Source organism: Microcaecilia unicolor, chromosome 1 (assembly GCF_901765095.1).
Source record: "Microcaecilia unicolor chromosome 1, aMicUni1.1, whole genome shotgun sequence".
Taxonomy (NCBI): Eukaryota; Metazoa; Chordata; class Amphibia; order Gymnophiona; family Siphonopidae; genus Microcaecilia; species Microcaecilia unicolor.
Window position 1 is genome coordinate 479,850,329 of NC_044031.1, and position 25,533 is coordinate 479,875,861.

General features: G+C 44.3%; 1 protein-coding gene across 2 annotated transcripts in view; it reads right to left on the minus strand.

Moving 5' to 3' along the window:
• Positions 1 to 25,533, minus strand: part of TRAPPC8 (trafficking protein particle complex 8) — a 378,205-nt gene that overhangs the window by 284,653 nt on the left and 68,019 nt on the right. For both annotated transcript variants that reach the window (XM_030213866.1, XM_030213855.1), the window contains 2 exons: positions 17,136 to 17,225; positions 662 to 836 (listed from right to left, as the gene is read on the minus strand). In XM_030213866.1, the coding sequence (XP_030069726.1) occupies positions 662 to 836; positions 17,136 to 17,225 (265 nt within the window). The remainder of the gene's footprint in view (positions 1 to 661; positions 837 to 17,135; positions 17,226 to 25,533) is intronic.

Genomic DNA, 25,533 nt, shown 5'->3' on the forward strand with positions numbered 1-25,533 from the left:
CAAGTCACGCTGTTAAAATATTCTTCACATTCAATTTCAGCCATCTGTGGTATTCTTTACAAATCTTTTCTTTCCGTGATTTGTAGGAAATCAAACTGAAATAAAATGTACCTAAAAGCATGAGAACAAGAAGATAAAGCAGAAAAAAGGAGCATTCATAAATAATAATTTGTACATATATTCAGCCTAACACTGAATGCAGTGTACAGAAACTCTACTTTTCATGGGACTTTCATTTAAACAATAAAGTAATTTAATTACGATCGCCACTACGGCACACTGTAAGCCACATTGAGCCTGCAAAAAGGTGGGAAATGTGGGATACAAATGCAACAAATAAATAAATAAATAATTTCCCTTCCCCGCCCACAAGCAAAAAAACAAAAACACACTATAGGACATATCATTAATCTAAAGCAATCTGCTGCTTAGAATCTGTAGTGCATTTCTGATCCAAACTGGCCACTATCTGAGACAGGATGCTGAGCTCAATGGGCCTTGATCTGACCTAGCACGGCTTGTTTTATGTTTCATCTGGATTGCTGAAATGTAAAACACTGACTGCAATTTCTACTCTACCAGACGCTGAAAAGAGAAACCTCAGTCATACAATAAACCACAGTAAGTCATCATTACAATGCTATAAATGAGAAAAACCCACCGTTGCTCCTCTCCTGCACCCATATCATGCAGCAGTACATAATATTTGAGTGTGTTGGGTATAAACCACTTTGGATAAGAATAATCGTTGCTGTGCTGTATTCTATGCTGTTCCTGAGATAGCTTTAAGAACTGCTCCATAGGTTCAGGTTCACTAGAAGAAACTACCAACATACCTGACAAAATTCACATTAAGGATAAAACTTCCACATGTGTGTTAAAAATATATCTTAGGTCAAAATTTACATCTAACACATTTAAATTATATTATGAAAAGTATCAAAATATTTTTGAAATCAAATTTCTACTACATCACTGAAAACAATCAAGTCTAATTATTCATACTGAAAACATATTTGACATTAGGGGGTCCAATTCATTGAACTCTCCCTCCCCCCCCCCCCCCCACCCCCCATGCACAAAGAACTAGAGAAAGGTCTTATTTAATCTGGCTCAATATATATTGAATTGTACATGAATCACTTAGGACAGCAGTATGTGACTAGCACTTTGAATGTAAAATATTGACTAAACCAACATTTTACAAAGTAAAACAGAACATCCATCTAAAACAATGACCTTTAAGTGGAACAGATGCTAAAGCATTGTTATCACCTGTAATGGCTTTATTTCCACCCCCCCCCCCCCCCCATAAACAGTAGAACTAATCAGACACAGGTGGGTGACCTCATCCAAAAGCACAACGATAGCTATCCCAGAGCCAAGAACTAGAGGGAAGTCAGGGTATGATACATACCTGTAGCAGTTGTTCTCCGAGGACAGCAGGCTGATTGTTCTCACGACTGGGTGACGTCCGCGGCAGCCCCCACCAACCGGAAAGAAGCTTCGCGGGACGGTCGGCACGCAGGGCACGCCCACCGCGCATGCGCGGCCGTCTTCCCGCCCGTGCGCGACCGCTCCCGCCAGTTGAATGACTAGCAAAAAGATGAAACACACAACTCCAAAGGGGAGGAGGGAGGGTAGGTGAGAACAATCAGCCTGCTGTCCTCGGAGAACAACTGCTACAGGTATGTATCATACCCTTTCTCCGAGGACAAGCAGGCTGCTTGTTCTCACGACTGGGGTATCCCTAGCTCTCAGGCTCACTCAAAACAATAACCCAGGTCAATTGAACCTCGCAACGGCGAGGGTACAACAGAAATTGACCTACGAAGAACAACTAACTGAGAGTGCAGCCTGACCAGAATAAATTCGGGTCCTGGAGGGTGGAGTTGGATTTACACCCCAAACAGATTCTGCAGCACCGACTGCCCGAACCGACTGTCGCGTCGGGTATCCTGCTGGAGGCAGTAATGAGATGTGAATGTGTGGACAGATGACCACGTCGCAGCCTTGCAGATCTCTTCAATAGTGGCTGACTTCAAGTGGGCCACCGACGCTGCCATGGCTCTGACACTATGAGCCGTGACATGACCCTCAAGAGTCAGCCCAGCCTGGGCGTAAGTGAAGGAAATGCAATCTGCTAGCCAACTGGAGATGGTGCGTTTCCCGACAGCGACCCCTAGCCTGTTAGGGTCGAAAGAAATAAACAATTGGGCGGACTGTCTGTTGGGCTGTGTCCGCTCCAAGTAGAAGGCCAATGCTCTCTTGCAGTCCAATGTGTGCAACTGACGTTCAGCAGGGCGGGTATGCGGCCTGGGGAAGAATGTTGGCAAGACAATTGACTGGTTAAGATGGAACTCCGACACCACCTTCGGCAGGAACTTTGGGTGGGTGCGGAGCACTACTCTGTTGTGATGAAATTTGGTATATGGAGCATGAGCTACTAGGGCTTGAAGCTCACTGACCCTACGAGCTGAAGTAACTGCCACCAAGAAAATGACCTTCCAGGTCAAGTACTTCAGATGGCAGGTATTCAGTGGCTCAAAAGGAGGTTTCATCAGCTGGGTGAGGACGACGTTGAGATCCCATGACACAGTAGGAGGCTTGATAGGGGGCTTTGACAAAAGCAAGCCTCTCATGAATCGAACGACTAAAGGCTCTCCAGAGATGGCTTTACCTTCCACACGATAATGGTAAGCACTAATCGCACTAAGGTGATTCCTTACTGAGTTGGTCTTGAGGCCAGACTCTGATAAGTGCAGAAGGTATTCAAGCAGGTTCTGTGCAGGGCAAGAGCGAGGTTCTAGGGCCTTGCTCTCACACCAAACGACAAACCTCCTCCACTTGAAAAAGTAACTCTTTTTAGTGGAATCCTTCCTAGAGGCAAGCAAGACCCGGGAGACACCCTCAGACAGACCCAACGCAGCGAAGTCTACGCCCTCAACATCCAGGCCGTGAGAGCCAGGGATTGAAGGTTGGGGTGCAGCAACGCTCCGTCGTTCTGCGAAATGAGAGTCGGAAAGCACTCCAATCTCCACGGTTCTTCTGAGGACAACTCCAGAAGAAGAGGGAACCAGATCTGACGGGGCCAAAAGGGCGCTATCAGAATCATGGTGCCACGGTCTTGCTTGAGCTTCAGTAAGGTCTTCCCCACCAAAGGTATGGGAGGATAAGCATACAGGAGGCCGGTCCCCCAATGAAGGAGAAAGGCATCTGACGCTAGCCTGCCGTGTGTCTGAAGTCTGGAACAGAACAGAGGCAGCTTGTGGTTGGTCTGAGAGGCGAAAAGATCCACCGAGGGGGTGCCCCACTCTCGGAAGATCTTGCGTACCACTCTGGAATGGAGCGACCACTCGTGCGGTTGCATGACTCTGCTCAGTCTGTCGGCCAGACTGTTGTTTACGCCTGCCAGGTATGTGGCTTGGAGAAGCATGCCGAACCGGCACGCCCAACGCCACATCCCGACGGCTTCCTGACACAGGGGGCGAGATCCGGTGCCCCCCTGCTTGTTGACGTAATACATTGCAACCTGATTGTCTGTCCGAATTTGGATAATTTGGTAGGACAGCCGATCTCTGAAAGCCTTCAGTGCGTTCCAGATCGCTCGGAGCTCCAGGAGGTTGATCTGTAGATCCTTTTCCTGGAGGGACCACAGACCCTGGGTGTGAAGCCCATCGACGTGAGCTCCCCACCCCAGGCGAGATGCATCCGTCGTCAGCACTTTCGAAGGCTGCGGAATTTGGAATGGACGTCCCAGGGTCAAATTGGTCCGGATGGTCCACCAGAGCAGTGAAGTGCGGCAACTGGTGGAGAGGCGGATGACATCTTCTAGATTCCCGGTGGCTTGGAACCACTGGGAAGCTAGGGTCCATTGAGCAGATCTCATGCGAAGACGAGCCATGGGAGTCACATGAACTGTGGAGGCCATATGACCCAGGAGTCTCAACATCTGCCGAGCTGTGACCTGCTGAGACGCTCTGGTCTGCGAAGCAAGGGCCAGGAGATTGGTGGCCCGCGCTTCGGGAAGGTAGGCCTGAGCCGTCTGGGTATTCAGCAGCGCTCCTATGAATTCCAGAGACTGGGATGGCTGGAGATGGGACTTTGGGTAATTTATCACAAACCCCAGCAGCTCCAGAAGTTGAATAGTGCACTGCATGGACCGGAGGGCTCTTGCCTCCGAGGTGTTCTTGACCAGCCAATCGTCGAGATATGGGAACACGTGCACTCCCAGCCTGCGCAGGTACGCCGCCACCACCACGAGGCACTTTGTAAACACTCGTGGGGCGGAGGCGAGCCCAAAGGGCAGCACACAATACTGAAAGTGCCGTGCGCCCAGGCGAAATCTGAGATACTGTCTGTGAGCTGGCAGTATCGGGATGTGAGTGTATGCATCCTTAAAAATCCAGGGAACATAGCCAATCGTTTTTCTGAATCATTGGCAGAAGGGTGCCCAAGGAAAGCATCCTGAACTTTTCTTTGACCAGGAATTTGTTCAGGCCTCTCAGGTCTAGGATGGGACGCATCCCCCCTGTTTTCTTTTCCACAAGGAAGTACCTGGAATAGAATCCCTGCCCTTCCTGCCCGGGTGGTACGGGCTCGACCGCATTGGCGCTGAGAAGGGCGGAGAGTTCCTCTGCAAGTACCTGCTTGTGATGGGAGCTGAAGGATTGAGCTCCCGGAGGACAATTTGGAGGCAGGGAGGCCAAATTCAGGGCGTATCCGCACCGCACTATTTGGAGAACCCACTGGTCGGAGGTTATGAGAGGCCACCTTTGGTGAAAAAATTTTAACCTCCCCCCGACCGGCAGATCGTCCGGTACAGACGCTTTGAGGGCGGCTATGTTCCCGTGGATCCAGTCAAAAGCCCGTCCCTGGCTTTTGCTGTGGAGGCGCAGGGGGCTGCTTAGGCGCACGCTGTTGACGGGAACGAGCGCGCTGGGGCTGTCCCTGTGCCTGACGAGGCCTTCGGGCCGGCTGGTTGTACCTACGCTTTGCAAAAGAATAGGGTGCAGCCTGCCGGGCCCGGGAAAAACGTCCACCTGCTGAGGTGGATGCTGAAGGCGCCCGGTGGGAGAGCTTGTCGAGAGCGGTTTCCCGCTGATGCAGTTGGTCCACCATCTGCTCGACCTTCTCACCAAAAATGTTATCCCCCCGGCAAGGGACGTCAGCCAGTCTCTGCTGGGTGCGGTTGTCCAGGTCAGAGGCACGCAGCCATGAGAGCCTGCGCATCACTATACCTTGGGCCGCAGCACGAGATGCCACGTCACAGGTGTCAAAAATACCCCTGGACAGGAACTTTCTGCACGCCTTCAGCTGCCTGACCACCTCCTGATAAGGCCTGGACTGCTCCGGCGGGAGCTTCTCGACCAGGTCCGCCAGTTGTTGCACATAGGTCCGCATGTGAATGCTCATATAGAGCAGGTATGACTGGATGCGGGTCACGAGCATGGAGGACTGGTAGGCCTTCCTCCCAAACGAGTCCAGAGTGCGAGACTCCCGCCCCGGGGGCGCCGAGGCGGTATCCCTCGAACTCCGTGCCCTCTTGAGAGCAGAATCCACGACCGCTGAGTCATGGGGCAATTGGGGCCGCATGAGCTCTGGGTCAGAGTGGATCCTGTACTGGGACTCTGCTTTCTTGGGAATGGTGGGGTTAGTTAATGGTCGCACCCAGTTCCGGAGCAGCGTCTCCTTCAGGACATTGTGCAGCGGCACCGTGGAGGACTCTCTAGGTGGTGATGGATAGTCGAGGACCTCGAGCATCTCGGCCCTCGGCTCTTCCACAGAGACCACGGGGAAGGGAATGCTGATAGACATATCCCGCACAAAGGAGGCAAAGGAGAGACTCTCAGGAGGTGAGAGCTTCCTCTCCGGTGAAGGCGTGGGGTCCGAGGGAAGGCCCGTAGACTCCTCTGAGGAGAAATATCTAGGGTCCTCCTCTTCCCCCCACGAGTCCTCATCCTCGGTATCGGACATTAGCTCATGTAGCTGAGTCCTGTACCGGGCCCGGCTCGACGTCGAGGCACCGAGGTCTCGGTGTCGTCGAGCGGTGGACTCCCGCGCCGGCGGGGACGGAGCTCCCTCCATCGACGTCGACGGGGACTCCACCTGCGTGGCAGTCGAGACCGGCACCGCAAGCGGCGGCGGTGTCGACAGCCCCGGCGCCGGGCTAGAGCTCGCCGGCGCCACAGTCATCGGCGCCGAGGGCGCAAGCACCCCCGGCGCCGGCACAGCCTGGCGCATCAGCCCTTCCAGGATCCCCGGAAGGATGGCTCTGAGGCACTCGTCCAGGCCCGCTGCCGGGAAAGGCGGTGGGGCCGGTAAGGGTGTCGGTGCCGGAAGCTGCTGGGAGCCAGGAGACGGCACCGAGGTGCCGGAACCCCGACGCGTCGGTACCTCCACAACCGACGGAGACCTCTCCTCTCGACGATGACGCTTCGGCGTCGACTCCTCTTCGGGATGCACCGAGGGCGTCCGGTGACGACGCTTCTTATCCTTTTTTCGATGCACGTCACCGGCGCCGGAGGGCATGGAGGAGGAGGAGGTCGATCCCCCTCGGTCTCGAGGCACCGGGTCAGACAGGGGTCGGTCCCGTGGCTCACGAGCTGAGGGAGTGACCGGGGCCGACTGCCCACGCGGCCTCTCAACCCCACTCTCACCGGCGGACCGGCGGGCCAACGGGACCTGTTCTCCTGGGGTCGCTGCCATCGGTGCCGATGTCTCGGGCATCGATACCGGTACCGAAGAACCGGCCTTCGATACCGATGCCGTCGAGGTCGACGTCGAGGGGCCGGCGCAAGTTCCAAAAAGACGGTCCCGCAGAACTTGCCTCGCAACCTGAGTCCGTTTCCGGAGACCGAGACACAAAGCACACGACTTGAGATTGTGCTCCGGCCCGAGGCACTGGAGGCACCAAGCGTGGGTGTCGGTCTGCGAGATCGGCCGGCCGCAGCGACCACACTTTTTAAATCCACTCGGGACCTTCGAGGACATCGACGGAAAAATCGCGTCGGCGAAGTCAAAGTCGTCAATGGTGGCTAAAATCACACCACGAAAAGATAAACGACCGAGCGACCACTAGGCCGCAATGTGGCGTCCCCGCTGGAAGCGAGGGAAAAGGGGAGCGCGTGCTCCACACGCGCAGAGATTTTCTTTTTTTTTTTTTTTTTTTTTAACAAACAAGAAAAAAAGGGAAAACCGAACGGTAATCCGAAGCGAAGCGACGATCCGCGTAAACGCGGTCGAAAAATCCGGCGGCTGAAACAGAGAGAGTGGCAGAAGCACAACTCTCTCCAGTCGCGGAAAAAAAGGAACTGGCGGGAGCGGTCGCGCACGGGCGGGAAGACGGCCGCGCATGCGCGGTGGGCGTGCCCTGCGTGCCGACCGTCCCGCGAAGCTTCTTTCCGGTTGGTGGGGGCTGCCGCGGACGTCACCCAGTCGTGAGAACAAGCAGCCTGCTTGTCCTCGGAGAACTGAGAATTCACAGCTCTTCCTGCACAATTAATCTTTCCTCAAACCCTCAGTTAGTTCCATAGCTCAAGGAGGAATGCAACTCAAGCAGGTTGGGAGGATTCTGTGCCTGAACAATCCTGCTGATGGAGGATGGTTACAGGCTACAGGCTCAGGTGATAACGAAGATATCGGTCATGAAGTGTGAAATTTTGAGGACATCAAATGGGGTTGTGACCATTAAACACCAGACAAATAATCTCCTCCACTTAAGGTGTAAATCTGCATTGAAGGATTTTTCTTGTTGCAACCAAGGTATTTGGTATAAGCACTGGAAGACCTAAGGGCAACCAAATGCTGCTCATTTCCATGCTCACAGGGCTAGCGATTCAAAATCTGGGGATTGGTGTAAACAGGGAATATGTTCACTGTTGGCAAAGTAGTCTATCTGCAGAGTTCACCAAGCTCAAAAAAACATCTAGTAAAGTTTGATGGTCCAGCAACCACTCCTGGGGTTAAAAAAAACTCTGTAACCACTCGCCTCCACCTATCCTCCTCTCCTCCTTCCTGTACACATTGATTGATTTGATTTGCTTACTTTATTTTTGTCTATTAGATTGTAAGCTCTTTGACAGGGACTGTCTTTCTTCTATGTTTGTGCAGCGCTGCGTACGCCTTGTAGCGCTATAGAAATGCTAAATAGTAGTAGTAGTGATCATCCAGAATGAAAGCAACTTTAGTTTGTATAAATGATTTGAAATCACAAACACTTGTTTCCTGGTAAGAACAAGGGGAACCCATTCTTCCCTAACTGTACATAATACAGGCCAACACAATTGTCCAAATTAATACTGAGTGATCTTGAATATAATGATGTATGAACACTAGGAGGAGCTTTCATCACTCAAAGCTCCAGATAATTGATATGGGGCACTCACTCAGCTTATAACCAGGATCCCCAACTTAAGCTGAGCCCTGAGGTGGGCTTCCAACCATTGCTCTAGCATCCATTGTGAGGACAGTGTGATTTTCTAGTAATGCAAACAGGACACATCTAGTCAAGATTAAATTTGACCATCCACCATTGTAGCATAATCCAAAGTGAAGCTGACAATCGAGTTTTGATAGAGAAAGATTGGGTATGTTGATTCCACTGTAATTTGGTTCTACTGAAGTTCTTTGGGGGTCGGGGGGAGAAGGCATAGGGCCTAACATCTGTAAGTAGGCCATTACTGTGACAGAGCACTCCATGTTCTGGATAAGAAGCATTCTTTTTTGTAATCCAATTTATGGTGTGTTGACAATATCTTCTGTGAACCAAATTCTGTTCATAAGTTGAGTTCCAAAAGCTGCTAATAAACCCCAGGCTCTAAAGGAGACACTGTCTTGTCTGAGGATTGGGGCCACATCTTTTTAGGTAACTTGACAAGCCAGTTCTAGAGACATGGAAAGACTACCTGATCCTGCCTGCGCAGGTGAGAGGCTACCACCATGAAGCATTTGGTGAAAACTACAAAAAAAAAAAAAAAAAAGACATTGTACTTATAATGGTCAGCATATGAAAAGGAACCATAAGTGTCTTCTGCAATTGGGATAAACTGGAATGTGCACTTGTGGTCCCTTTTCATATGCTAGCCATTATAAAGTAAAAGGTCTTTCCTTTTGTAGTTTTCACCAAATGCTTCATGGTGGTGGCCTCTCACCTGCACAGGCAGGATCAGGTAGTCTTGTCCATTACCACCTAAACTTCCGGAAATCACTAAAAACTAGCCTGTTCAAAAAGGCATACCCCACCGATCCAACGTAAATGCCTGATCCCTGCAACACAACTAAAGTACGTAATGGACAAAACTCAACTCTTCCGATGTACGTTTCCCCAATGTGGCCATGCCACATGAACTTTATCTTACCACATCACCACTTTGTATTTGTTCTCACCGGAGTCTGCAAATGCCTCTCCGGTACTATGTAAGCCACCCTGAGTCTACAAATAGGTGGGAAAATGTGGGATACAAATGTAACAAATAAAAACAAAATAAAATAAAATTATAAGCATAATTGAAGCAGGTGGACAGCAGGTGATATATGTGTCTTGGAAATATAATCAAAGAAATTCTGCAGCTTTAAAAAGTGATATATATTGTTAAGACATCATGAATATCTATGTTATATGAATGTTCTTCTCTGCTGCCTATTATGGTATCCAGAGTCAACAAGGATTCAGCCAAAGGAAGTTTTGCCTCACCAATTTACTACAGTTTTTTGAAGGTGTGAACATGTGGATGAAAGGGAGCAGGTTGATCTAGTATACCTAGATTTTCAGAATGCCTTCGACAAAGTCCCACATGAAAGATACCTGATAGAATTAAAAAACAATGGGATAGGAGGCAACGTTCTCTTGAGGACTGGAAACTGGTTAAACGATAGCAAACAGAGAGCAGGGTTAAACAGACAATTCTTTCAATAGAGGAAGGTGAATAGTACAGTGCCACAAGGATCTGCACCAAAACCAGTTCTTTTAAACATATTTATAAATGATGTGGAAATGGGAACAATGAGTGAGGCGATCAAACCTGTGAAACTGCATGCAGATTGCGTGAAATTGCAGGAGGATCTTGGGAAGCTGGAAGAAAAGGAATCCAAATGGCAAATGAAATTTAATGTGGACAAGTGCAAAGTGATGCATATTTTTCAGAATAACCCAATTTATAGCTACATGATGCTAAGTTCCACATTAGAAGTCACTACAGAGAAAAAAGGATTTAGGAGTCATCGTGGACAATATCCTATATAATAAAACGCACCTCCAACATTCTGAAGCTGACTGCATAGCTGAGGCATTCCTGCTCTCTGTATCCATCTCCTGAATTGACATCACGTACTTCCGGGTTCGTCACAAGCAGAAATGACCAACCACACCAGGTTTCTCGGCTTCAGAATGTTGGAGATGCATTCTATTAAATAGGATTGGTCAGTTCCTTGAAGCACAGCCAGAGCTCAGCGTCCTGCACAGTAACGCTCAGACACCAGAGGGGGGGGGGGGGGGGGGCTTGACACTAGAGAGAGGGAGGGAGAGGGGAGCCTGACACCAGAGAGGGGGGGGAGATATCTCTGTCACAGACACACTCTCTCGCTCACTCTCACACACTCTATGTCTCACACTGTATCACATTCACTCTCTATGTGTCACACACTCAGTCTCACAGAGAGTCTGTCTCTCACACACACACTCTCTCTCGCACACACTGTACCTGTGTGAAACACACTCTCTCTCTCTCACACTGTCTCACATACGCACTTGCACACACTCTTATTCTCACACACACACTCTCGCTCTCACAGACACACTCGCACCCAGACTCACTCTCTCTCTCTCACACACACTCGCACATTCACTCTCTCTCACACACAGTCACTCTCACATACACTCTCTCAAACATACACACTCCGAGGAAAACCTTGCTAGCGCCCGTTTCATTTGTGTCAGAAACGGGCCTTTTTTACTAGTATTAAATAACACTTGGTGTGCGGTGGAAGCAGAATGTGTTAGAAAAGTTAGTAAATTATTAGGAAAAGAATGCTCCATGGTAAGACCACACCTTGCATATTGTGTGCAATTCTGGTCGTTACATCTCAAAACAGATACAGTGGAACTGGAAGAGGTACAAAGAAGGGAGACCAAAATGATTAATGGGATGGAAGGACTTGCATATGAAGAAAAGTTAAACAGGTTAGGGCTTTTCAGTTTAAAGAAATGGCGGGATACTGTACAAAGAAGGCTTCAGAGGCAGGTCAAAGGCACCTCTTACATCACTGTCAGCAGCGTTCAGCGAGTGAGAGGTGGAGAGAGGAAAATGAACGATACTGCACCAATCGTTATTCCAGCACTCAGCGTGTGAACTCCCAAATGTCCCATGGCACCATTTTGAGTTTGCCATGGCGCAATGGGGTGCCACTGCACACAGTTTGGGAAATGCTGCCTTAGATAGATAGAAAGCGATAGATACAGATATTATGGAGAGAGAGCGAGAGAGAAAATGACTGCAGATAAAGATCATATGGCCTGTGTGCCCACCCATATCAACTACTAAATTCCCTCTCCCTCAGAGAATCAGTTTGCTTCTCACTTTCAAACACCATTGCCAACTCTCCTCTACTTGAAGGCTGCTCCATGCATCTGCCACCCTTTTCATAAAGAAATATTTCCTTAGATTATTCCTCAGCTCCTGAGTCTATACCATTTCACCTTTATCCTAGAACCATGGCAGTGGTTCTTAACCAGATCAATGAAGCCAGCATTATGTAGTTTTCTTTCAAATATTAAGGATTCTGTACCTTCTTATAAAAATACCAACAAAGGTTACAGTACATGTGCATGCACTCTCCACCTCTCAATTAGCTATAGACAAATCTGTAGACCCTAAAACAAGCAAAACTGTAAGCAGGAATTTATTTGAATAAGTGCACAGTTCGAGGATGCTTAACAGAATGTGATATCTTCGTTCAAGATATTTGAATTTAGCTCACAATTTTTCCATAGTAACTCAAAATTAGTTACATTCAGATATACTTTACCTGGTAACATCTGCTGGTTTGGGCACTTACTTTTAGTCGGAGGGTTAAACAGCGGTACCAGCAGTGCAGCTTCACCCTGTTAATTTGTTTGAAATCACTTCCTATGACTCTCTAGCTCAAAAGCATAACATTCTGAAGCATGCTACCAAAGGGGACGAGTCTTTTCCTTTCGTGTGCCCCTTTGTGGGCAACTTTGAAAATTGTTTCAGTGATTTTTAAAAGTTTTTAATTTTAATTTTCTATTGCCTTTTAGTTTGCTTTTAAGTATGATCTATGATGAATAGACATCGTTCTTTTAAGGTGGGTGTAGTCATACGACTACTTGTTCTCACTGTTGGTTAGGACACCTCTCATGAGGGAGAGAAAAAAAGTTACTTACCTGTAGCAGGTATTCTCTGACAGCTGGCCAATTACTCTCACATGTGGATATCATCATCCACAGAGCCCGGTGCAAAAATGCTGCCCAGAATAGTATCTCTTTAAGGCACTATCTCCACCATGTATGCGCAGATGCCTTCCCGCCTGACTCACCATGCTAGAGCAGCAGTACAATAACATAGTTAAAAACTAAATTCAACTCCTAGGGGAGGTGGGAGGGTATGTGAAAATAACTGGCCTGCTGTCCTCGGAAAATACCTGCTACAGGTAAGTAACTTCGCTTTGTCCAAGGACAAATAGGCCATATAATTCTTACATGTGGGAATCTCTAGCTATAAGGCTCACCAAAAAATAACGTTAGGATGACAGGGACTCACAATGGCAAGGCCAAGCAGATCAATTAGCCTGAAACTATATACACTCCGGTTATGAAGGTGCAGCCTGAAACATGCCCAGGATGGTGCCGTTGGATTTTATTTATTTTTATTTATAAACTTCACAATTTACATAAAAAAAAATCTTGAAAAAGAACAAGTTATAATTATTGAAAGAAACATAAAAAGTCCAGTAAACGTGGAACACACATTAAAAAAGGATAGGAAAAATTAAATTATGCTAGATTAGACCACACCAGAGAGGAGATCCAATTCAAATTACCAAGGGAGTTGGTTATTAAAAGGAATATATATATATACACACACACACACACATACATATAATATAGCATAAACTGCATTATCAACCAATAAGTATATTAAAGTGACCTAGGAGGACAAAGGGGCTGACAAAGAAATCCCTCTACCTTCTAAAAAAATAAAATAAAATGAAACTGCAGCTGAGCAGGTTCATAAAACACATATGCATGTTCATCTGGAAAAATTATACATTTACAGGGAAATCTCAATTGGAACCTAGATCCTAAAGAAATAACATATGATGTAAGGGATAGAAACTTTTTCCTCCATTGTTGTGTCCATTTAGAAATATCAGGAAAAATAGACACGTTCCCTCCAAGAAAGGTAGAATCCGAGAGCCTGAAGAAGAGATGTAGCAAGGCATCTTGTTGGAATACAAATGTCACTAGCAAAGCTGATCTTGCAACCACTTCCTCAGTAGAACTCTCTAACATTTGTGTGATATTCAAGCTATCAGAGGAGACATCTACAACTGAGGAATCTGGTGAGCTTGAACGTTGTCTAGGTACAGATAAATAGTAAATCTTATGCAGAGGTAGAAAACCAGTCTCAGAATAATTTCATTTTTCCTTCAAAAATCCACTCCATGTAATAGGTCAATGCTTGCTTGCAGACTAAGGTGTGCAAGGTGCTCTCGCCAGGATAGGTATGAGGGCAGGGAAAGAATGTTGGCAAGACAATCGACTGGTTCAGATGGAACACAGACACCACCTTCAGCAGGAACTTAGGGTGCTTGCAGAGGACTACTCTGTTGTGATGAAACTTAGTATAATGTGCATCCATTACCAAGGCCTGAAGCTCACTGACCATATGAGCTGAAGTAACAGCCACCAAGAAAATGACCTTCCAGGTCAAGTACTTCAGATGGAAGGAATCCAGTGGCTCGAAAGGAGCTTTCATTACCTGGGTGAGAACGACTTTGAGGTCCCAAGACACAGGTGGAAGTTTGACAGGGGGCTTTGACAAAAGTAAGCCTCCTATGAAGCTAACAACTAGAGGCTGCAATTGCAAGAATTATGGCCTGCTTGTCATTGGAGAATAGTGCATGCCTCTATCAAGAGATCTGAGGTTTCAATTTGTTAATTATATTAATCCTGGAAGTCCTTAGTAGTTTCCTTATTAACAAACTTTTTCTTATATTTTGTTCTACTAGTGTATCATTCTCCCGATAATTAAACAGTTCAAGCAGCTTTTTGCACTGAGAAAATATCCCAACACTGTGTGAACATTTCAAAAAATTTAATACCAGGGGCTTTAACCTACACCTAGAGAATCCAAAGAACCTGAATACTCTATACTTTAAAGACGTCCCTCAAATTCTATATATGGCACCTTAAGATGCTTTGGTTGGGTGGGACTGTTTCCAGTCTTCCAAGTTTGAACCCTCTGTTAGATGGTAAAAATTTAAGCTTTCTGTTCACAGCTTTGGAGTTTGGACTCCTCTTTAAAGGGAGTCTCAGATAAAATATTTTATTCCAGCTGTTTTTGCAAAGTTACGCTTTTTGCATAAAATTTGATCCAATTTTACATTGGATTTGCCAAAAAAAAATGCTCATGCAAAGATTTTCTCTTGGCTGGATTGTTGCAATTCTTTTTATGTAAGAATAAATAAGAACTCTGCTTAGACTGCAGTTGCTTCAAAATACTGCTGTGAAAATAATTCTTTAGAAATCTAAATCTCTTTACCGACATCCTACAGCATCTCATGTTCAATTTAAATCCTATGGCTTTAAAAATATTTTATGGTAACAGTCCACATTGTATGGCTTCTTTTTCAGAACTGGACAATGCTCTGTCTTATTCATAACAAGCTGGAATTACCAGCAGCCAGTTTTACAAGGCTACAATCCTCTCACAAGAAATTGTTTAGATCTTTGGTACCAACGTTATAAAATACTCTATCAGTGAAAATCATTCGGAACTGAACAAACTATCTGAAGTTCAGGAAGCTTAATATGTACTGCCATATTGGGATAGACCGAAGGTCAATCAAGCCCAGCATCCTGTTTCCAACTGTGGCCAATCCAGCATATGTCTAAAAGGAGCGCTACTTATATTTTTCATTTGTAATTTAGATACTGATTTTGTTGCTGTAAACTGTTCCAAGCCACTGGCCAAGGGCAGTATATAAAACTCACTGTTGTACACTAGCACCCTAATTCTATATATGATGTTAAAAATTGTGCACGCCAATTTGGGTGTATGCTAATTTGCGCATGCAACTTAACAGTCAAATGAGCCAATTAGCACAAATAATTGGGCGCTAATAATTATTGTCGCTAAATGGAATTAATTTAAATTTACACACGTATTTTTAGGCACCGGGATCCGTGCGTAAATTTTACGTGCAGATCAGAAAAGTGAATGCAGCCATAGGAGGGATATGGGCGGATTGGGGCGTTCCTGAAATTTGCACATAGTGTTACGGAATAAGAGATATCAGTGCCTAATTTAGGTGAGAGAATTTACATCAGGATTCAGTTGGTGTGTGTAGATCCCGGCACCAAATGCTATTCTATACACAGCACCAAATTTTGAGTGCCATTTATAGAATAACGCTTAGCGCTAATTTTTTTTTTTTTTTTTTTTAATCAATGCCTATATTTGGGAACCATTTATAGAATTTAGTCCTATGTGTCCTTGTCCCCAGAGGCTTACAATCTAATTTTGCACCAAAGGAAATGGAGACTTGAGTAACTTGCCCAAGATCACAAGGGGATGCAGCAGGATTTGAACCTGACTTCCCTAATTGTCAAGACGTGTGTGCTAACCACTAGGCTACTCCCTTATAGGCTATGAATAGCCATTTGTTGAGCCAACAAGAAAATTATGCAAACAGGATGGTGTAGAAGACCTTTTGAGAACACAAATTATCCAAGGGTGTTTACTGGTCTCATGCTCATTTATATTATTTCTGAATAATTTTGTTGTGGGTCAATAAAATGAATATCAATACAAAAAAAATTGTAAAAAACTATACCAAAATGGATCAAATGTGCTAATACGTCTTATTTTCAGCCCTCCTTGAGCAGGGAAAATTATACAAGAGCATGTGGAAGTAACATTTTAAATATTTATATGAAGGCTTCACATCGTTTCCCCCCTCCCCCAAGAAAAAAGGCCTAAAAGATGAAAAAATGGAGGAAAAAAGAAAAGGGAATGAAAATTTGATCATACAACCCTTCTTGTCTTCACAAAGCACTGGCTCTTCATTGCACAGAGAATACCAATTAAAATTCCAGTAATAAGTCATAAGATTCAGTCCTCAGGTTCTCCATCATTTTTGCCTAAACATCTTATACACCTATCATTCTACTAGAATTCTTCGTTCACAGAAAATAAAATCATCATCTATCCCATCTTTCAGCCATGTTCATCTTTGACACTATCCAAACTCTTGTTTCAGTATCTTGGCACCTTTTCTCTGGAATTCCCTTCCTCTACCTTCGCCAAATTTAAAGCTTTGCTTATAGCTTATGATTTTTCAACAGCATTCCAGACTTAGTACTGTAAATGTACAGAACTGCGTTTCATCCATTGATTTTCTTTTCCTCCTGGAATGACCTGCATTTCCCAACTGAGTGACATCTTACCCCCCTTCCCTTGCTCTAGCCATTCCCCATCATCCTTTCTCAGAATATGCTGCAATTCTTTCCTTCACCTGTTCTCCCCATTGAATTACTGTTTTACTTTTTGTTTTTTTGTATTGTCCACCCAATTACCTTACAATTTTATCATATTGTAAAACCCTGAGATTTATTACATAGGTGGCATTCCATAAATAAACCCAGAAATTATAATTTGTAATAGTGTTGCAGCAAACAAACAAAAGGAAACTAACATATTTAAGGACAGGTTGGAATAAATAAGATATTTTGTACATCCATGCAGATTTATTTTCTAAATGAATCAAACCTTTAAACACTTTAAATGGTTTAAAAACACATATTAAATAACCAAATACACTTCCCATAATCATCCATGAGAAAGGAGTCCCGATAAGTAGAATAGTGATACAGGACTTAATTCAAAGGATACATGCTAAATAGTGGTTCAAGAACTCATGATCTGATGCTGGCATGGATTGAAAGAAGCTCTCTCTGTACGATTCAAACCATGGAGTGGTGGCTGAATATCAACAAAAACAAAATATAAACAGAATTAACTTAGAAAATGCTGAGATTTACCAACAAGAGAAAATATTCCTAAAATTGTACAAGGGACAGCAATTAAACACAAAGCTAGGTTTAGCAGATTCTCTATAACAGTGCTTGTCAATCTTTTTGTGGACATGACCTTATGATAGTGGCCACATCAAATTATGTGCTCCCTTCGGAGGTGCAGAATAATGATAAACTTATGGAGAGCCCACCTAGCTTGCGACTTCAATCAGAGTCACAACTCACAGTCTGGGAAGCTCTGCTCTGTGGATATATACTCTCAAACTAATAAGAATGAAGCCAGGGCAAACGCTGATGACCTGTTCCAAACGGGGAACGCAGGAACATCTTTGAAAATTTAAAAAGGGGGGGGGGGGGTGGATTAAAACAAAAGCAATGCAATGTTTAAAAAAAAAACCACAAGCATATTAGTCACTTTGGAGATGCACCAACATGACACATGAAATATGATGCTAGATAATGACCATAATTTTATTCCTGATGCAATGTCTGGCTTCCCCTCACTCCACCTAAGTTAATGAGGCCAGTTTTCTTGAACTGTTTTTTTTTCTGCCACTTTTACATTTTAACATTTGTTAAATAAGTGCCCAAATAATGATGCTGCTGCTTTAAGGACAATCTGGGTTTTTTTTTTCTTTTGTTTGTATTCATTCCAACCAGAAAGGAGAAAACATAGTTGCTTACCTTTGGCAGGTTCTCTCTGAAGTCAATAGTATATCAATCCTCACAAGTATACATCATCTAATAAAATATGAGCCACCTCAATTCTGTATAATACTATAACTAGGAGAATCCAATTTCTAAGGATATCTTGCTCTCCACTAACAACTCTCCTTTCTCCAAGAAGTAGGGTATCATGGGAAATTATATATATATTTATTTTTTTTCATTTATGCATTTCAAAACAGAATACAAGTTGAACACTTGAAAAGCAATAATAGATTGGTCAGGAAATTAAGAAATCTGAACGAAAAAAAAAAAAGAGAAAAAAAGCTAACACAAGACCAAATTCTATTGTTGAAGTCCTCTATATAGAGATGGCAGGGGTCATTTAAGAGGAGAAAATTAGAAAACATATACTAAAGGTAGATTGACTTTTATTTACTCTGAAACAAGATACAACAATCTCTAATGGAGACTAAAAACTAAACTGGAAGAGTTTAGAAAGTATGTCAAATTAGACTTTAGAAAGTATCACACAAAAACATAAAGAGTTTAACAGCTTAATAGTTTAAAATATTTGTGGTTCACTATAGAACAATGAATAAACAGAAAAGAATGCCAATACAGACACAACAGAGTCAATACCACTCACACAGTCTTACAGTCAAACACATCATTCTCATTATTTTCACAGGTTACCTAAGCTCTGAACTGGTGTGATTTGGGGTAGCTGGTCACAAATCCGAGGAGTTCCAGGAGCCTTATGGCAGATACAAAGGAGGTATGTGCCGACTCCTGGGAGGCTGCCTTGATTAACCAGTCATTGAGGTAGGGGGGAAGATGTGCATGCCCCACGAACATGTTTCAGCTACCACTATCAGGCACTTCGCCAAGACATTTGGCATTGAGCCAGCGTGCGAGACCTCTCCCGTGACTGTCTCTGCAATGTATCAACGGACTGGGCCGAGGCTGGCACAAGCATCTTGTAAGTCTGTATAGACTGCATAGCCTGTATTTCCTCCTGTACAGTAGGTGTCGGTAGCGGCTGAGAAAGCTGTGTGGATGCAGCCTGAGTTATAGCTTATGGAGGCATAGGAGATATCGAAGGCTCTCAATGAAAAAGTAGCTGGACAGAAGGAAAGTGGTCACTGTGGCATGGATGCTTCCCGTGCAGAGGACGTTGATGCAGGGGAGGTGTTGGCAGAGTGCCTGGAGAGAGAACAATGGAACGCTGCTTAGGTTTTTTAAGCTGCAGGTCCCTCGATATATGCAGTACCGACAAAGAAAACCTAGAGTCCTTATGCAGTCACAGTACTAAGTCCGACGTTGGAACATGCTAATGTTGGTCAGTGCATCCGAGTCTATGTCGACGCAGGTTCCCCATCGAGTGCCGAATCCCCTGCCATGCTCGATGCAGAACCAAAATGTTTTTCACATTGGACTCTGAAGGCTTTAAGAGTCCTCGATGCATGCGCAGGTAGAGGCTACACTGTATGTCCCAGTGCTCCGGACCCAAGAACTGAACACCAATTATGGGGGTCTGTGCCTGAAATAGTATTATTGTATCGAGTACACGGCTGATGCAAGGTCAAAAGGCTCCATGGTCCGAGGAGCTCGAGTAGCCGCATACCAGAAAATGGTAAATGTTTCCCAGGCAAAGGGCTAAGAGGCCCCAAAGTTCAAAAATTAAGTATTGCCATACTGGGAAACCAAATGTCCATCAAGCCCAGCATCCTGTTTCTAACAGTGGCCAATACAGGTCACAAATACCCGGAAAGATCCCAAAAACGTACAAAACATTTTATACTGCTTATCCCAGAAACAGTGGATTTTCCCCAGGTCCATTTAATAAAGGTCTATGGACTTTTCCTTTAGGAAGCCGTCCAAACCTTTTTAAAACTCCGCTAAGCTAACCACCTTTACCACATTCTCTGGCAACGAATTCCAGAGTTTAATTACATGTTGAGTGAAGAAAGATTTTCTCTGATTCGTTTTAAATTTACTACATTGTAGCTTCATCGCATGCCCCCTAGTCCTGGTATTTTTGGAAAGCATGAACAGACACTTCACATCTACCCATTCAACTCCACTCGTTATTTTATAGGCCTGTATCGTATCTCCCCTCAGCTGCCTTTTCTCCAAGCTGAAGAACCCTAGCCGCTTTAGCCTTTCCTTATAGGGAAGTCATCCCATCCCCTTTATCATTTTCATCGCCCTTCTCTGCACCTTTTCTAATTCCACTATATCTTTTTTGAGATGAGGCGAACAGCACTGAACACAATATTCAAGGTGCGGTCGCACCATGGAGCGATACAAAGGCATTATAACATCCTCATTTTTGTTTTCCATTCCTTTCCTAATAATACTTAACATTCTATTTGCTTTCTTAGCTGCTGCAGCACACTGAGCAGAGGGTGTCAACCTATTATCAATGACGACACCTAGATTCCTTTCTTGGTCCGTGACTCCTAACGTGGAACCTTGCATGATGTAGCTATAATTCGGGTTCCTCTTTCCCACATGCATCACTTTGCACTTGCTCACATTAAACGTCATCTGCCATTTAGATGCCCAGTCTCCCAGTCTCGTAAGGTCCTCTTGTAATTTTTCACAATCCTTCTGCGATTTAACGACTTTGAATAACTTTGTGTCATCAGCAAATTTAATTACCTCACTAGTTACTCTCATCTCTAGGTCATTTATAAATATGTTAAAAAGCAGCAGTCCCAGCACAGAGCCCTACGGGAACCCAGTAACTACCTTTCTCCATTGAGAATACTGACCATTTAACCCTACTCTCTGTTTTCTTTTAACCAGTTTTTAACCCACAATAGAACACTACCTCCTATCCCATGACTCTCCAATTTCCTCTGGAGTCTTTCATGAGGTACTTTGTCAAACGCCTTCTGAAAATCCAGATATACAATATCAGCAGGGACCACATCTGCTCTTTCCCAGTTCTCCAGGACCACTCCCAACTCATGAGCTTTCTGCAAAAATTTACTGCTGAGATGTAGTCATCAGAGCATGTCAATTGCTGCCACTATAAAAGGGGTTGGGGTGTAATGCTAGACACCAGGGCTATATCTCCTATTTTTTGGCAGTGTCAGGGAAGGATCAGAGAGTCATCTAAGGGGGAGGTGAGGGGGAGGGATCCATGTTCTGGGGAGAGGTGAGCTAACTCTTCTCTGTTTCCTCAGACCTGGTGTTCATTTTTCTGAGCCTTGCTTGCCTTAGTCATCTTCAGTAGTTCTCTGCATTGAGGTGGAATAACTAATAGTCTCATCACTATTCATTTAATTTGATGTGCACCAATGTCTACCCTTTTTGCATTGTGGGTGCAGAAACGCAGACCTCACAGTAACCACACCCGCCCACCTGTGGTAGCTTTCTGTGATAAAACCAGGAGTGGTTCAACCAATCCTGAAAATTGGAGCCAGTTGACAGCCTACTACTACTATTAAACATTTCTATAGCGCTACTAGACTTACGCAGCGCTGTACAAATTAACATGAAAAAACAGTCCCTGCTCAACAGAGCTTACAATCTAAATTGGACAGACGAACAGACAGCTAGGGGTGGGGAAATTGCAGTGGTAGGGGTGATAAGTGAGGTGATAAGCCTACTGGTGAGGTTTAGAATTGGAGATGTTTTGTACTTAGGGAGGCTTCCTCTCTGATCCAAGCTGATTGAGCATGGTGCAGATTGCATTGATGTCTATGCCCCCTCCATGGGGCATCTACATCATTGCATTTAATGTTTGAAAGGTTTTGATAATTTGCTTCCTTGATGTATTGATGACTGTGCACCCAGTTGCCTTAATGTGACTTGGATGTTAAGACAGGGCCTTTCTAATCCTTGGGTCCATCTTCTTCTCAAAAACTGCTGAAACCAACATTGGGTTAGCCTCAGTATCTGTGGTTAGGTCTTCTATATGTACAGAGCAGAAATATTGAAAGCATTGGTATAGATCTTTGGAGACTGATGTGGTTTACTACCTTGATGAAATTGGAGTGGGAGAGCTCCCTTCCATATTATGATAGAGGTCGATCAAACCTCAGTTTTGGTTATGGTACTGAAACCAAAACTGACCCAAAACCCGATTTCAGCCTGGTTTCGGTCAAAGGATTATTTTAATTTTCGGTCATGGTTTGGCTGAAAATGACCATGTTTTCAGTGGAAGCCAAAAATTTGTGCCTTGTTCCATTTGTCTCCTTCCTCCCCGACCCCCTCAGCCTGTAGGCTGCCCTGGGGCTAGTTTATAATTCCTGGTAGACTAGGGGTGTCATTGGGGCAAGAGTGATCCCGTGTTACTCCTGCTCATTCCAGTTCTGCTCTCAAAACGGCTTCCACAATTGGGCCATCGCACCTGCCCTGATTACACTAGTAGACCACCAGCAGTGTAAGGTATCCTGGGGAAGGGACTACTTTGTTTTCTTCCTTTTTTTTTCTTTTTGGTTGGATTGCGATTGCAAGTAATACAGATATGATCTTGTACAGTCACTTATATGGTAAATAGCACTCCAAATAAATGCTTTTGATACAAAATTTTGCAGTAATTTAAGCCTGTAAATTTGGGATGATAAGCTCCTTGGGAATTAACTTCTCTGTGGAGTTTCGACATCAGCTGTTACTCCAAATCAGCCACTGTAAAAGCACTGTGGTTTTTATTTTCAGTTTTCATTAGCTGTGGTCCACGTAAATGGTCACTGATTTGATGTAAACCACTTTAGTTATACCACAGAAAGCTGATATAATATACAGGCTTACATTTACTATACACAGTCTATTTTGCTTGGAGGTAAAATATGGTCTTTCGTTATTTAAATTATTATTTTCTGGCTTGGATACTGTGGGTTTACCAGAGGGATGCAGTTTGCATGCTCCGACAATCCCCAGTGACCCTCACTGGTTCACATTCACACAACCAAACTTGTTTTTGGTTTCAGCTGCAGTTTGTCAGCTTCTATGTAGTGATGGGTAGGAGGACAGCTCTTCATAGTCATCTATGTGAAACCATGTCAAAGGCTCTGCTATCTGCTAGAATCTAAATATACTACATCAAGTGCTCTCCCTCGATCCAACTCTCTGTTCACCCAAAGAAAGGAGTGGCCTAGTGGTTAGGGTGGTGGACTTTGGTCCTGGGGAACTGAGTTTGATTCCCACTTCACGCACAGGCAGCTCCTTGTGACTCTGGGCAAGTCACTTAACCCTCCATTGCCCCATGTAAGCCGCATTGAGCCTGCCATGAGTGGGAAAGCATGGGGTACAAATGTAACAAAAAAATAATAATAATCAGATTTATCTGACAAGGCCTGCCTCTAGTGAAACCATGTTGCCTCGGTCCTGTAATCCAATGGATTCCAAAGACTGTACTATTTATTAATTTACTTACCACAGAAGTCAGACTTACTGACCTGTAGTTTCCAACCTCTTCCTTAATTCCGCTTTTATTTAAGGATTGGATATTTATATCCCACATTATCCCAGCAACCTGAGTTCAATGTGGCTAACAATACAGTGAAATCACATTATAGAGTTCATAGTACACTGCAATAAAAAGTGAAAGAACAATAATACATAACAATGAAAACAAAGATTCAACAGAATAAAAGAATAACCAAAATTGACTAAACAGGGAGATCAGTATCCACACCTAGAAATTTTCCAAAGAGGAAAGTTTTTAACATTCTACAGAACATCAAGTAATCTCACTGACTCCTAATTGACTTTGGCAAGGAGTTCCAACATTTTGTGCCTTGATAAGCAAATCCCACTGCAAGAACTGATTTGTAAACATTTTTCTTACAGCTTGGATACTGAAGCACTAGATAATCTCTAGCCCCAAGAACATTACATGGTGGAAGGTCAACAAGAGACAACATATAGTTAGGGGCCATGCCATAAAATATTTGGTAGATAAGTGCACAAAGTTTAAAAGTGACCCTTGCTTTTGCTGGGAGCCAATGCAGCCTAGACAGCAGTGGTGATGCCCTCTCACAACACAAAGCTTTACAGAGAAGCTGAACCACAGTGATTTGGGCAGTTTGGAGGGATTTCTTTCTTTAAAGCAGTTCCTTCAACAAGCATAGATTGCACTGCAATAGTCAAATTGTGTCAAAACAAACGTCTGTACTAGGAGTCTGAATCATAGAGAAGAAGGATCTAATTCTCCTCAGTCGTCATAAGGTTTTAAATGATTTGGATACAACAGTGGATACTTGTGGCTCAAAAGCTAGGTGACAATCAACAACCACACCCAGAACTCTTAGTGTAGACTCCCAACAGATAACAATGTGGTCAATTGGAAAATTGTCTAAAAGAGTATGATCAAAAGGGTTAGTGAGGACCAAGAATTTAGTTTTGTCCCTGCTCAATTTTAATTTGAATTCAGATGCACAAAAATCCATCTGGTCTAAACCTGATTTTTACCACTAACAAAGGGATGTAAATTGTGACATTACCTGCATAAATAAAGGAATGGTACCCATGTGCCTCCAATAGACTACCCAAAGGTGCCATCATGACATTAAGTAAAGTGGGGGGCAGAGGAGAACCCTGAAGCACACCAGGGGGTGAGATCTATCAATTTTACCTGGTAGGTTCTAGCTGTTAGGAAACCCTGGAACCTTGTGGAGAGGGACCATATCTGCTCTTCTCCAGTCCTCTGGGACCACTCTCCACTCTAGAGAAACATCGAGAATGTCAGCCAGTGGAGCACCTAGAACTTCCCTAGGTTCCTTCAGTACCCTCAGATGTATGCCATCCAGCCCCATTGCTTTGTCCACCTTTAGTTTACCAAGATCCTTTTAAACAAAGTCCTCTGAAAATTGTTCAGGGACTACCATCACTCCATTACTATTTGTGTTTTCTTTTCTGCAGTCCTGTTCCCAGCCCTTCAGCTGTGAACAGAGTACAGAAACTTTTGTTAAGCAATTCTACCTTATCAGCTTCTACATATTCCTTGCCTTCACCTTTGAATCTCATAATGCCTCATTTGCACTTCTTCCGATCACTAACATATCTAAAAAAAAAAAAAAAATGCTTGTCTCCCCCATTTTACTATATTGGCTATTTTTTCATCCAATTGCATCTTTGCTTTCCTGACTACTCCACCAGCTTCTCTTAGCTTTTCCCAGATATTGTCATTTGTCTTCCTCTTTCTGCGATCTCTTTGTAGTTTATAAAGGCTAACCTCTTTTTCTTTACCTTTTCAGTTACTACTTTTGAGAAGCAAAGTGTCTACCTTTTCCTCTTACTTTTACTTACTTTCCTTACAAAAAGGTCTGCTCCCCTTACAATAGCTCCTTTCAGTTTTGGCCACTGGTTTCCAACTTCTTCCAGATGTTCCCAACCACACAATTCCTTGAGGGGTAATCCCCTTTGAACAAAGTTAGTTTTCTGAAGTCTAGAACCTTCACTTTGAATGAATTCTCTGCACACCTATCTTAATATTAAATCACACCATCTGTTGATCACTGGATGCCAGGTGACCACCTACTATAACATCAGAAACACTCTCCCCATTAGTAAACACTTAATTCCAGTATGACCCCATCCCAGGTTTACACTTTCCAAAAATACTAGGACTA